At 43.6% G+C, this 14,087-nt stretch overlaps 1 protein-coding gene, 1 long non-coding RNA gene and 2 other non-coding genes across 4 annotated transcripts; all 4 read right to left on the bottom strand.

Moving 5' to 3' along the window:
- On the bottom strand, window positions 1-82 carry trnas-cga (transfer RNA serine (anticodon CGA)). Its single transcript has one exon. It is a non-coding gene; the product is annotated as a tRNA-Ser (tRNA).
- A 575-nt stretch (window positions 83-657) lies between these two features.
- trnag-ucc (transfer RNA glycine (anticodon UCC)) lies at window positions 658-729 on the bottom strand. Its single transcript has one exon. It is a non-coding gene; the product is annotated as a tRNA-Gly (tRNA).
- Window positions 730-3,018: 2,289 nt separating this feature from the next.
- Window positions 3,019-8,931, bottom strand: LOC143418950 (leukocyte elastase inhibitor-like). The gene is made up of 7 exons (XM_076884680.1): window positions 8,910-8,931; window positions 6,453-6,570; window positions 4,430-4,572; window positions 3,972-4,049; window positions 3,737-3,826; window positions 3,485-3,665; window positions 3,019-3,357 (listed from the first exon to the last, which is right to left on the bottom strand). Exons 4-7 carry the CDS (start codon window positions 4,026-4,028, stop codon window positions 3,278-3,280), a joined length of 408 nt encoding a protein of 135 aa, XP_076740795.1. The 5' UTR covers window positions 4,029-4,049; window positions 4,430-4,572; window positions 6,453-6,570; window positions 8,910-8,931; the 3' UTR covers window positions 3,019-3,277.
- A 2,093-nt stretch (window positions 8,932-11,024) lies between these two features.
- LOC143418949 (uncharacterized) lies at window positions 11,025-13,778 on the bottom strand. The gene is made up of 2 exons (XR_013098895.1): window positions 13,560-13,778; window positions 11,025-13,286 (listed from the first exon to the last, which is right to left on the bottom strand). It is a non-coding gene; the product is annotated as an uncharacterized LOC143418949 (long non-coding RNA).
- Between the last annotated feature and the right edge of the window lie 309 nt (window positions 13,779-14,087).

Genomic DNA, 14,087 nt, shown 5'->3' with positions numbered 1-14,087 from the left:
CGTTGTCGACAGGATTCGAACCTGTGCGGGGAGACCCCAATGGATTTCGAGTCCATCGCCTTGACCGCTCGGCCACAACAACCACATTTGGTTTTGGAGCTACATACTTGAAAGACATACGTCTTCCAAGTCCTACGCCACACGTCTTTCAAGTAGGATGTGCACAACAACGGCCACGCTGGATTGTAAATGCGGTAGCTGCATGACTTTGGTGAGAAAGCTTGTGGTTTTGCAGTTCCGTGAGATTGGTGCAGCACAGCTGCGGTTGAAGCTAGCTGGCTGACATTAGCTTGCTTGTTTGCATGAACAGTAACACACACAGCTGATGATTTTGCCACCGCAAAGAGCTGATCAGTACATGGTTAGTAAAATGTTATCTTCATTCCAAACATTCAGCACAATATTTAAAGTGGGACTGGGTGTCTTTATGAAGAAGTAGCGTGTCCAATCCCAGTGTCATGTAAGAAGGTATAGGTATGAAGTGATGAGAACTCAAAGCCTGTGTGAACAGTGTCTTTCCACAGCAAACGGTAGCAGCGAGGCCGATGAAGAATGCACCTGGCCTGACATTGTAAGCCTTTGCAGAAAGAGCGGAGAACGTTTTTAGTGTAAAACAGTACGCAGCCCACATGCTTGAACAGCACTGCGAGAAGCAACTGCGATGGCCGGGAATCGAACCCGGGTCAACTGCTTGGAAGGCAGCTATGCTCGCCACTATACCACCATCGCTGTGAAAAACTGCAACATCACTGATTCATTGTCCGGCTTATGAAGCTTTCAGGACAATTAACAAGGTGGGCATTGGGATTACTCGCTTGTCAGGTTCTAAACTGGTCAAAAGGTGGATCACTAAAAAGACTAGTGCTCTCATGCAACTGCACATTTAATCTCATCAGCTAAGCTTCTTTGCTACTCAAGTGTGGCCTCTCACGCATTTAAACTCTTGTGTGATTTTTAGCACCTTGAGAGTCGCAATGGTCACGCGAGTTCTTCAGGTCACAGCAGACAAGGTGCGAATAGGTGTGAATCTGTCTTGGGACGAATCTGGGACGAGGACGTCTTTGGCTCCTCTCTCAAGTTATTGGACTTTGGCAAAAAGGTTTCACGCTTAATTAAAAAATGAGAGCAAGTGTCTGTGTCCCGAATACAAAGTGGGAGCTGGTTCCACAGAGAGGGGCCTGAAAAGTGATGGCTCTGCCTTCCATTGTACTTTTAAATCCCCTCGGAAGACAGCAGTCTGAGAGCAAAGCACTCTGTTGGGATGATATGGCACTGTGAGATCTTGTAGACAAAATTGGGGGTGATTATTCAAGACCTTGTGTGTGTGAGGGCAAATATTTGGATTTTTATTTGGGATTTAATTGGGAGCCAATGAAGAGAGAAGTCCATATGGGGGAAATATACTCTCTCCTTCCAGTCCCTGACTGTGCTCTGGATGCAGCGTTTTGGAAAATAGTGTAAAGGCTTTTCGGGAAGCTTTTAGGACACTGTGAAAATACTCAATTTGAATAGTGGAGGCTAGAAGTAGTGAATGTATCCTTCCTCTCTATCATTAGATGGAGAGAGTGTACAAAGGCCGGCATAGTGTGTGTACCAGAGCAGGGCTGTGTGTAAAGCACAGCCAGGCAGCTGAACACTGTATTGTTCTCTATTTTGTCCTCTTTGAGCGGGAGACGAGCCACCACAGCTGGCAACACCTGTCAGTGAACACATTCAGGATGAAGATGGGCCACACGTCACGAAGCTGCCAAATGCCTTCATGCTCTATCTCAAAGAGCAGAGGCCAAAGGTCATTGCTGAACTCAACATCCCTGGAAGTGCAGCCGGAAATGCAGTGGTGGGACAGAGAGTAAGTGTGTAACTCTGCATACAGCCCTTCAGTTCCAGACAGAGGAAGCCTTTGTCGCAGACAGTGAGGAAGAACTGCTGTCAGTGCTGGAAGAGCTCGACCCCCTCCCCATCACTGCACAGTCTCAGCAGCCCTCACCCACCCCTGCCTCTCCTGTAGATGCCTCTCAAACTGCATCAGTTCAACCCCGAGTTGAATTATTTCAAGACCGAGATGAGCCCATCTGTTTTGCTGAAATCCAAGAAGACATGTGGTCAGTGCTTGACTACCTCCCCGTCTCTCAGCAGTCTAATGTGCTCTCCTCTCCTCATTCACACAACTACTCGACTCCTAAACAAAATCTCATCTGTCCTGCTGATTCCCCTCCATCCAAACTGGCGTCCTCCCCTGTTGCATTCACTGAATTGCCGTCAACAACCCCCATCTTTTGCCAACTAATGAAAAACAATAATTTCACTATAGACGATTGGACCGATTTCAATTGAATTAAACTGTTACTCCTGTTATTTCAACATCTGTCTTTGTGTAAATAAATGAAAAAACAAACAAAAGATGCTTCTGTCATAAGTTACAGCAGGATGAAACAACCTTCATGTAGTTCTTGTTTTTAACACTGCAAACCTTCTTTAGTTCTTTTGTTTCCTTTCATATTCAGCACACATCTGTCAGTGTCCACTAACTGTCAGGGAAAAGCCAGATAAAAACACTGTGGGGTCTTTTGGGACACGTGCTCGTTGGGTTTACTCATAGATATCAGAAATGATCTGTTCTGTATTCAAAGGATACACGAAGGACGTTTGTATTAAATGCAATATAGCGACTGATCATATGCTGCTTTCTTTGGGGGCTTTTCACCACCATGTTACACAAATCCAGTTTCTAACTGAAAAGAAAATCCTTCACCATTTTCTAATCAAATTCCCTGGTTTCCCATGTCAGAGATGTCATGGCTGAAAGGATCATCGCATATTGAGCTCAAAGCTAAACTCTTGTGTAGGGCCTCTTTCCATGTTGCACCATTCATTTTAAAAAGTCCTGGTAACAAGAGACAGAGGTGACTTGATGTATTACAGTTACTTCCCAATTTACAGAAATGATGTGACTTCTGACATTTTCCTAGCAGGAAATGTGCTACTGTGGGACACTGAAAGAATAAACAGCAAGGCACGTTTTGTTTTAATAACTTTTCTTTACTTCATTTGTATGAACTAGGTTTACCTTACAAAATCTTATACTGTATATAATGTTTTATGTTTAATTCATGTCAATGTCAGCTCGTGTTTACTCGGGTGAGCAGTACCGGCCCACAAAGAGAATGCTCTTGGTGGGTTTATGTCGGATGAAGAAGATGAAGGGATGGTCGGCAACAAACTCAGCGGGAATCGTTATAGAGCGGACTTCCATGTCAACCCCAGTGGCAGCAGCAGCCTAAGCTCCTTCTTCATTTACATCCACCAAAGCCTTGTGGACAACTTTGGACACTATCAGGTCATTTGCTGGAGACATTCCTAGTAGATGAAGAGCCCAGAAATCAGTTGTGTTTTATTCTTTAACAGATGATGTTTTGCAGTTTTTGTGCTCTCAATATAACTGTATAATTGATTCAGTGTGTCTCATTGGTGCAATATTTCTCACCAGAGAAGTCTCTCTTGTAGATGTCAAAAGCGTTCTCCATTCCCATGTTGGTCAGGATTTTCTCCAAGTCATACTTCTCCTCCATCTTAAATCGAGGGAGCTTGACATCAACCTCGTTGGGGCTCATCATGTCTGGGCGAGTCCAGTCCACAAAGTTCTGATAGGTCAGCTCCTTCTCCAGCTGTGTGGATACAGTGTCACTAGCTTGTCTGATTGAAACTGGACATTAAAGTACTGGTAAGTGCATCTTACCTTTTCCAAGCCTGTGGTATCATCTTCTATGTCATTAGGCAGGAATATGAGCATGCTGAGGTCATTTCCTTTATACGGCATCTCAAGAATCTGTCCAGAAACATTGTTTTTATTTATTACTCCATCAAAGATGATCTGACTTCCTAATCTAGAAATTTAGGCTGATATTTGTAAAAGACAAGTTTTAGATCATGCTGGTGAAATCCTGTAATAAGCTGAAAGTGATGGATGTTACCTTGCAGTTGGCCTCAGGAATGGTCGCAAAAGGAAATTTACTTTTCTGCTGCATCATCTTCACCGGCTTAGTGTCGTTCTGAAAAATAGGGGAGACAAGAGAAATGTTTTTTGTGTTTAGTCTCAAAATGATCTCAAAAAGTTCTGTCATGGTTTTATTCCAGCCATTGAGTGGATTTGGATGTAGAGCACACGTCACAACACAACTTGTTCTTGTTAGCCGAAGTTTGTGATGTGCTGTTGTTTGAGATTTATTTGAGAACTTATTGGATATTACATGAATAATAAACTGCATTGCATAACTGCATAAAGTTGGAAAGTGATCGTCCTAAAAGCACGATTTTATCCCCTCAGAGCTCCAGGCTTTATGTTCTCATTCAGCAAAGTCCACAGCTCGTTTGTAGTATGACAGATCAAAGTATAACTGCACCATCCTATGCTGCCTTTCTGCACTGTTACCTTGTTCAGTCGAAAATGCACATCAGCAGTCTTCTCCTCCTTAAACTGCGTGTTCCAGCTGCCCTTGAAGTAAATGGCATTCACGAGAACCAGCTTCGTCAGGCTACCCACTGCATCCTGGCTTAGCAAGTCCTTGATTTTATCTGGTAAAAAGGATTTATGAAAACTATTAACTATTACCAAAGATGCACTAGTTACTGTACAACATCTTCAGCTATAAAATCAGAAAACAGGGCAACAGCAAGATGGTTTTTATTTTAAAAAAAGGGGAAAAAGCTTTATGATCAGTATAACAGGGAACAAAAAACAAAAATTCAAGCGTAGGCTTGAAGCCACTGAGGTGGTTGTTAGCGGGGGTGACGCGATGCTTCTGGTATGCATGAATTAATTAAACAGTCCAATAACTCCAGCAGTACTTATCTTGTCCTTTTTGGTCTTTGTTCCAAACATTTTAAGATAAAAGCGCAGCGGTCACAAACGTTTTGCCTTCTTATGATTAACAACACACCTGACGCTGATTACGTGCGTCCACCTTAAATACCTTACATAAACCTACCATACAGGAACTTAAAAAGGTGGAATCCTCAGTGGTGCTTGGTGCCACACCCTCAGGGACTTTAATGTTATATAAAAACACTGACAGCTCAATATCTGCCTCAGTCACTCTCCCTGATCCAGCTGAGTCACCAATAGGAAAAATCTGCTTTTCACAGGAACTTGGTAACAGCAATAAGAGAATACGTAGTTATTCCAAGAAGATATCGTCTCTCTCCCATATATAACATCTTATTGGAACCGATATGTTCCAGATATCAAGTGGAAGACAGTCTGGATGGTCCCCCATAAATATTTGATTGTAAATAAGGTGAAAGAAGTCTCATTTAAAATTCTACATAAATGTTATCCAGCCAGTCACTACATGGTCAAATGTAAAAGGGACATAAATACTAATTGTACTTTCTGTGGGGATCATCCAGAAACTGTGACGCATCTTTTTTGGTACTGTTCTTTTACACAGAGATTCTGGAAGGAATTTAGCAGGTTTGTTATTGTCCATATTTTAAGGGAGTTTTCTTTACGATGGGAAAATGTTTTATTCTGTTTGTTTAAGTTCCCCAAGAAGTATGAGAAATGTTTTTTATGATGAATTTGTTCATACTTTTAGCTACATTTTTTATCCATAAATGTAAGTTTACTAACAAAACACCATATTTCTGTCATTATTTTAAGGATGTGGAAATGTACATACAATCAATATCAGACTCCACCAACACAAAGGCTCTCAAAACAATACATGTATGTGAATTCTTATAATTGTTACCTTTTTCTTTTACTCTTGGCTTTTTGTGTTCATGTTCTGTTGTTTTGTATACTTCATCTGTTCGTATGTTGTATACTCATTGTTTGTTAAATAAAGTTTAAAAAAAAAAGAAAAAACTTAAAAAGGTTACCTCTAGCGGCAACATGAGGTATCAACCCAAAAATGGCTCCTACAAAAATAATGGGATTAAGATTGTCTCATTTCCAGCAGGTGGCACCACAGTCCTATAACCCTCATAGAAAGTCCTTGTATCCTATTATTATAGATGGTAGATTTATAAATGGCCTGTATTTGTATCGCGCTTTTATAAAAACAATGAATGAATTTCCTGCTGCACTTAAGATAATATAAAGATATAGAATCAATAGCAGCCAATCCTAAATGGGCCTGAAAAATAAAAATATGTTAAAGACACAAGTGATCAAAGTAGAAGTACCCATCACATAATATAATAAGAATAGAAGAATTGGCCTGCTATTTACAGCAACATACTGCTGTGATGGTTTTATTAATAGCATGAAACCAAACAGTAAAACCCAGAGATAGTGCTGCTTAATACTGAATAGAAATTAGACTGGAAGAACTGGAAACAGAAAATAATGTGGACGGTGGACAATCCGGTAATAATGTCTCAACTGAACACAACACAACTGATCCCCAAGGATTTACAGTGGAGATCATTTAAAGTTACATTATGCTTACCTTGTGTCTGCTTCTCCACCCAGCTGTTGATGTGGACCCTGGCCTCCTCTGCATTTCCTTTGAAGTCCACAGACTCGAGCTCAGCGTTGTAATGCTTTTTGGTGCCTTTTAAAAATTCCTGGAATTGTGAAAATAAGTCACTCGAAACAGATTCAACAAACTACGGAGACTTCAATCAAGTTCAGTCACTGTGTTAAAACATTTTCAGTCCTTTGGATGCAGTTGAAGCTTGAACTAACCAGTCAGCCTTTGTCTAATAAAAGATTAAAGCAAATAGCTTGTTGGATGCCAATTTAAGTAGCCAGCATAGAAAAATACACAGATTGTGGGTAAGCTGGTTTGTAACGTTTCGGTTCAGATGGCAGCAGTTTTTGCTGACAAATGTAAGTTTTAGTATTTCTAAGTATTAATAAATTACTGTTTTACTTCTTTATATATTTCTTTATACTATTTGCAAATATTTTAAAAGTTTAATCTGCTGTGATGACTGGAACACAAAGGAGAGAAATGGTGCCTTGTCTCTTGTTATGAACTGTAAATAGCTAAGTGCTTAGAGCAGCTGGTCCTAGCACACTTCAAATCCTGTCTCCCCCCCACCCTGGACCCCCACCAATTTGCATACCGCCAGAACAGGAGCACAGAGGATGCAGTCTCCATCGCACTGCACTCTGTCCTCTCACACCTGGACAACAACAACACCTACGCCAGAATGCTGTTTATAGACTTCAGTTCAGCATTCAATACAATCCACCCCTCACAACTCATCAGGAAACTGACAGACCTGGGCATCAGTTCCCTCATCTGCAAATGGTTACTGGACTTCCTGACCAACCGCCCCCAACATGTCCGGCTGGATAACCGCTGCTCATCTACCATCACAATGAACACCGGTGTACCACAAGGCTGTGTGATGAGCCCTTTCCTCTACTCCCTCTTCACCCACGACTGCAGACCTGCTGATGGTTCCAACACCATCATTAAGTTTGCAGATGACACCACGGTGATTGGCCTCATCAGTGACAACGATGAGGCCGCCTACAGGGAGGAGGTGGATCGTCTGGCTGAGTGGTGCGACACAAACAACCTGCTGCTTAACACCGAGAAGACCAAGGAGCTCATCGTGGACTACAGGAGGAATGCTGACCCACATCCACCCATCCACATTAAGGGGACGGCTGTGGAGCGTGTGAGCAGCTTCAAGTTCCTGGGAGTCCACATCTCCGAGGATCTCACCTGGACGACCAACTGCTCCAAGCTGGTCAAGAAGGCTCACCAGCGCCTCTTCTTCTTGAGGACTCTGAGGAAGAACCACCTGTCCTCAGACATCCTGGTGAACTTCTATCGCTGCACCATCGAGAGCATCCTGACCAACTGTATAACAGTCTGGTACGGGAACTGCTCTGCCTCGGACCGGAAGGCGTTGCAGAGGGTCGTGAAAACTGCCCAGCGCATCGCCGGAGCACCACTTCCTGCCATAAAGGACATCTACAGGAAGCGGTGTCTGAAAAGGGCTGGGAAAATCATCAAAGACCCCAGTCACCCATCACATGGACTCTTCACCCTCCTGCCCTCTGGGAGGCGCCACAGGAGCCTCCGGACTAAGACCACCAGGTACCGGAACAGCTACTTCCCCACAGCTGTCAGACTCCTGAACTCTGCCTCCTGACATCTGACCCACGTTAAACTCATGCACTGAACATACACACCCCCACAATGGACAACTGTACCCTCAAACACACAATAATAACATGGAGTGAACCACCACTCACAACCACTAGCACTTTATATAGCCTCTGTAGAAACTATCTACACCCTCACTTATCTTAACTGCACTACTGTATAGCTCTGTGTAAATAATCATTCTGTACATTCAATAATCTTTAATCCTACAACTGTTTACAACTTGCATAGTTGCCGGGGATTCCCATGATGCATTGAGTTTTTCCTTTCCAGTCACCTTTCTCACTCACTATGCATTAATAGACCTCTCTGCATTGAATCATATCTGTTATTAACCTCTGTCTCTCTTCCACAGCATGTCTTTCTCCTGTTTTCCTTCTCTCACCCCAACTGGTCGCAGAAGATGGCCCCGCCCCTCCCTGAGCCTGGTTCTGCTGGAGGTTTCTTCCTGTTAAAAGGGAGTTTTTACTTCCCACTGTCGCCAAAGTGCTTGCTCATAAGGGGTCATATGATTGTTGGGTTTTTCTCTGTATCTATGAAGCGCCTTGAGGTGACTTTTGTTGTGATTTGGCGCTATATAAATAAAATTGAATTGAATTGAATTATCTGAGGAAGAAGCAGAGTTGGTTTGTTTCCAGCTGAAATCATCCAGGCTCAGGAATTTGAATCGATCCACATCATTTCTGCTTGAACTAGAGAACATGAGTGTCGACTTACATTTGGTCTGTGAGACACATGTCATAGTGACAGTATTTGGGTTAATATGGCATTACTCACCCTGGTCGCATTTCTTCAATATCAGGCACCAAGTTCAGGAACTCGTTCTTTGCAGCCCGCGCAAGGTAGGAGGTCTCCAGAGTGGGAACCATCGGGAAGTTTTCACAGTCTGAGCAGGAGGGACTGGAGGCACGTGAGCTGTTCTCAGGGGTCCTTTAACACAAATCACACCAAGTTAGAATCAAATAGATAACCTGTCAATAACCGTTTGCAGATCGAGGTCAATGTTCCTAAAAATATGTTTACTTCTGGCCCATGGAGCCACAGCGCGAGTCCGAGAGAGAGGGGCAGGTAGAGGAAGGGGTGAGGGTGGCACTGCTGAAGCTCGTCACGGATGGATCACGTCCGATCGGTGAGATGAGAGAAAGCTGAAGTGAAACAACAGCAGGATGAGGTAGACGTCAATATAGGAACTCCCTGATGTGACACAGAAAGGCTATTTTTTTTATTTCTTTGTATTATTTCTCACCTTGCAGTCACTGATGCTGTTCACCAGCTGCTTGTATTCAGTATTGAAGGTGTGTGTCAGAAGGTGCAGGCACTACAACACAACAGGAACAAGACCGATCAGCTCCGAGCAGAGAAGGAAGAAGACAGCAACAAGAACGCCCACTAAGCCCACGTTTTTCTCACCTTGGTGGCCAGCTCCTTCTCACGCTTTCAAAGGTGGTGCTGGAGATCTGCGAGGAGACGGAGGTGGATGTGGACAGAGTGCCGGAGCTCACGCTGGGGGACAGAGACTCACTCAGGGACTTGGTGGTGGGAGCTGTTCCCACGGGAGCCGCCTCTCCCAGAAGGTGACGGGTCTTTTCCACCTGGACGAAAGATGGGGGCGAATGTGAGGTGGGGAGAAGAGGGGAGGTTAGTCATGTAAAGTCTGTACTCTAAGAAAAAACTTTTTAGAATAGCACTTTGGTCTTTGAGCTGAAAAGTCATTTTTCCCTCAATGATATTAAACAGATTTATTTCTTTATGAATCTTTTAAGGCCCCACCTCCTGCAGCTGCTCCATCTTCTCCAGCTCCCACTGGTGCTCTAGGATGAGGCTATCTCCTCTGGGCCTCCAGCCGGCCAGGTTCTCCTCTCCACGCACATAAGCCACTGATGTGTCCAGCACCTTCCTCCTCCTCCTCTGCATCCCTGCTCAGGACATGAGCCCTCATTAGGATGAAGCTCTCCACAGAATTATGATAAAACAGCTGCCGTTCTTTAAACATGTTTCATGGCCGCTCACCTGGGCTTCCAGTGTCAGACATCTTACACAAGCTCAGCTCGTAGATCCCAGTCACTCGGTTGTTATAATGAAGCAGAAGTTTTGAACAAGGAAACTTTGTAACGAAATGCCAACGACCGCCTGTCTGTTTTCAGGGCTGTATTTGAAGCCATGCTCCAATCAGGCAAAGTTTTAAGTGTTGCACATTTCGATGGGTTTCTTTCAGCTGACATAGTTTCCATTTGGGTCATGTGGTGTTAGATACCCCAGCGTGTGGTCAGAGGGTGAAGAGCCCGGACGATTAGTGGGATTTTAGGTGTGGTGTAAAAATGACGCTGCAACTTTAAAAACGTTGTTGCTTTAAGGATTAACGTACAACCATACTTGGGCTGAGTTTGACACTGGTTCTCTTCAGTAATTAAAATAGCTTTAACACATGATAAGATCAAATGTCAGCTACACTGTGACAGTCGAGGGGCCACACTCAGATATATTTATTCGCTTGTTCTCTTTGTGTGATAAGAGTTTCCATCTGAATTTAACCCCTGTGTGGGGCTGATCTTTCATTTCATTTTATTTCAAGCTCAGATTCTTTGCCTTTGGCACATTTTCTGTGACGAGACTTCAAACCATTCCCACCGTCCTTATTAATCAACATGGTGAAGTGATTCTTCGCAAGGTGATGGGATAGGAAGAGTTTCAGAAAATGAGGCCTTTTGTCTTTATTGGAGAGGTCAGTGCAGACAGGACGGATGGGGGGAAGGCGAGGGGGGAATGACACACAGGAAACGGTGTTGGTCAGACCCAAAGACAGGCGTGGGCAGTGAGGACTCTCACCTTCAGACTCACTGTCTAATCAGTCTGACAGTGAGTCTGAAGACAGAGCAACCCAACACACGTTACTATGTTCATCATCATCATCATTGTTTATTTATATAGCACTTTAAAAACACACAAGGCTGACCAAACTGCTGAACAATAGAAACATAATAGATACCATAAGAATAATAAATACGATACAATAATAAACATAGCGAAAAACAATAAAATACAAGTCAGTCAACCACTGAGTCAAAAGCCAGTGAATAAAAATGCTTTTTCAATCTGGATTTAAAAACCAGCACTGATGTCGATTGCCTAATGTGAAGAGGAAGATTATTCCAAAGCTTAGGAGCCACGATAGAGAACGCTCGGTCTCCTCTCAGTTTCAGCCGTGATTTGGGGACTGAGAGCAACAGCTGCTCAGCTGACCGGAGCGAACGAGTGGGGACATAGGGCTTCAGCAGGTGCCAGACCATTTAAAGATTTAAAAACCAATAAAAGAACTTTAAAATGAATCCTAAATTCAATTGGAAGCCAGTGCAGGGAGGCCAAGAGTGATGTTATCACTAAGCAGGACATTAAATCAAATTAATGAGACACCAAAACAAGAGCTGGAGCCCAAGACAGCCATGAAGTCACAGTGTACACAAATACACAAGAAACACAGAAACCAGCTGGGTGGATGTGGCTCGGGAACCTTCTGTTACCTTGAACGTCGGTGTTTTGAACGCTGGCTGCTCCAGTCTGCTTGTATTTGTCCAAGATTTCCCCTCATATCTTGGTTATGGTTATTTTTTCTTTTATTAAACTGATCACACTCCTGTTCATGAATAGAAAAAAACCCCATCAGTGTATTTTCACTTAAACAAGCAGCTGTTTTTTTTGCATTAAAGTTATATAAAAATGTAACAGTGCAAATTCCTCGCTGACAGTTTAACCAAAAGGCATTTCCAGTGGAAAGTAGCCGACATATTCTCAGCATAACCATGTATAATATCCACAAAACCTGAGAAGGTTGGAGAGAAGGTAGGCGAACTCTGCTGGGATCTGCGTTTAACAAAGTGTCTAAAGACGAAACAAAGAAATCTTTCTGTAAATGTTCAGATGCACAGACTGGACTGAAAAAGAGTGAAAAAGCAGCTAACGTCCAAAAATAAGAAAACTTTGAAAGAACTCCAAAAAAACCTGGAGAACTTTTGCTCAAAAAACAGTTTTGTTTTTTTTAAATTACAAGGCAATCTGACAAAATGTCATCAAATGAGACTCAAGACTTCTGCAGGTCTCTGCCATGACTCAATTTTTTTTTCTTAACGGCAGAAACAATTGTTCCTTTTTTACTTTGTTTCTATTTTCTCTTCTTGTTTTTATCTGTTGAACAACAAACAACATTCATGCTGATTCACATAATATCCTGTCTCTACTCTCTGGGATTTCCTCGTAGCTCTTTGATGCAAAGAACATCCATCAAACGCTCCAGCTTGTGCTCAACATCATCGTGAACGGTGAAGGTACTCTGACGAGAAAATACTCAGTCGACCTTTTGGTTGATTTGTTAAAGAACCCCAAAATAGCTGATTACCTAACAAGGTATGCAGATAATTCACAGCTCTTTTCCTGAATAGCTGCTTTAAAACTCTGCTGAAAGCCTTTGTCCATTTCCAGGTATCCCCACTTCTCGGCATGTGTGTCTCAAGTGTTAGGACTGCTGCATTGGAAAGACCCAGACCCTGCAGCCAAGGTGAGAGACGACAAATATGATAACCCACACCAGCTGTGCTTAACTCTGTAAGTTCCCAGTATTCCCTGAAACCATCACGTGTGACACAGTTTACATCAGACGTGATGCAGCTGACGTCAACACTGACCTTCTTGTGGTAACAGAGACTTAAAAAAATAATAATAAAGCAACAAAGTGGGTCGCTCTTTGACAGTAAATTCCAGTGCGGTCCGCTCCAATCTCCTCAGGCTGACTCTCTTCTAGGCTCTCCTGACTGTTCCCTTTACATGCTGATGATGTGTCTTGTAAATCTGGATCCCTTTCCAGCAGGACGCTCCTCTTTTTCAGACAGTACCTCAGCTGCTCTCTCTCCTGACAGTCAGCTGTCCACCTCTGCATGGCCAGTCGAGCCAGCGCCGGCATTTGAGGCAGAGCTCGGAGCAGAGCGGGCAGCCAGGCTGAGCACAGAGCAGAGGTTGAAGGTCGCAAACTGACATCCACGTCTTCCAGAGAGCCCAGACCTCCTGCTGCAAACAGACTGCACCAACCGTTGTCTCCCACCAAGCTGTTGTAGGACAGATCCAGTGCACGGAGTGAGGAGAGACAGCCCCGTCTGCACACGGCAGCTGCACAGAGGAAGAGGACCCATTGATAACTGATCACTTTATGCCTGTTCACTTTACTGTTTTGTTCACAATGTTTCTGATGGAGACAAAAATAACACCGAATAGTTTCATTGTTTTGTTTTATACGACAGCTACAGATGCTGGCAGCATGAAATAAATGAAAGAAATATCAATTTCCTTCAGGCTTTACTTGTCTTAATATACATTTATGCAGCCTAATGATCCACTACAGACCAAAAAAGAAAAAGTATAATGTCATTGTGTGTTAGTTACCCAGATGTTGCATGTCATCAGTGGTGAGCTCGCAGCTGCAAAGACGGAGCTCGCTGACGACTGATGGCTGCAGAGCATCCAGCAGGAGCGCCAAGTGACCGCCAACCACTTTACACCAGGAAATATCCACCGTGCGCAGATAGGACACCGCCAGGGCTGATGCATAAACACAAAGTTTTCACCATTTCAGGCTAGAGGGTGGAAGAGGTATTCAGGGAGAATGACTTGAAGGAAAACTTCTATAAATAAACAAGTGTGTGTGTGTGTGTTACCCAGAGCAGTGAAGGACTCGTTGCTCATGTAGCAGCTGTTGAATGGCAGCCGCCTCATTTGTGTCGCAGGGAGGGCGGAGACCAGCAGGTGGACCACACCTCCCACTTCCTTATTGGATGACACATCAAGCTCGGTCAGTGCAGTGAGAGAGGGCAGCACCTGGACTGAAAAACAACGAGTCACATGACTGCTGCAGCGAGCATGCGATTAGTGTCCGGCGTGTGAGATTGGTAGCAACTGACTCAGAGCCTCTAG

The sequence above is a fragment of the Maylandia zebra genome, linkage group LG6, assembly GCF_041146795.1.
Source record: "Maylandia zebra isolate NMK-2024a linkage group LG6, Mzebra_GT3a, whole genome shotgun sequence".
Taxonomy (NCBI): domain Eukaryota; kingdom Metazoa; phylum Chordata; class Actinopteri; order Cichliformes; family Cichlidae; genus Maylandia; species Maylandia zebra.
This window is presented reverse-complemented; position numbering and strand designations above follow the sequence as displayed.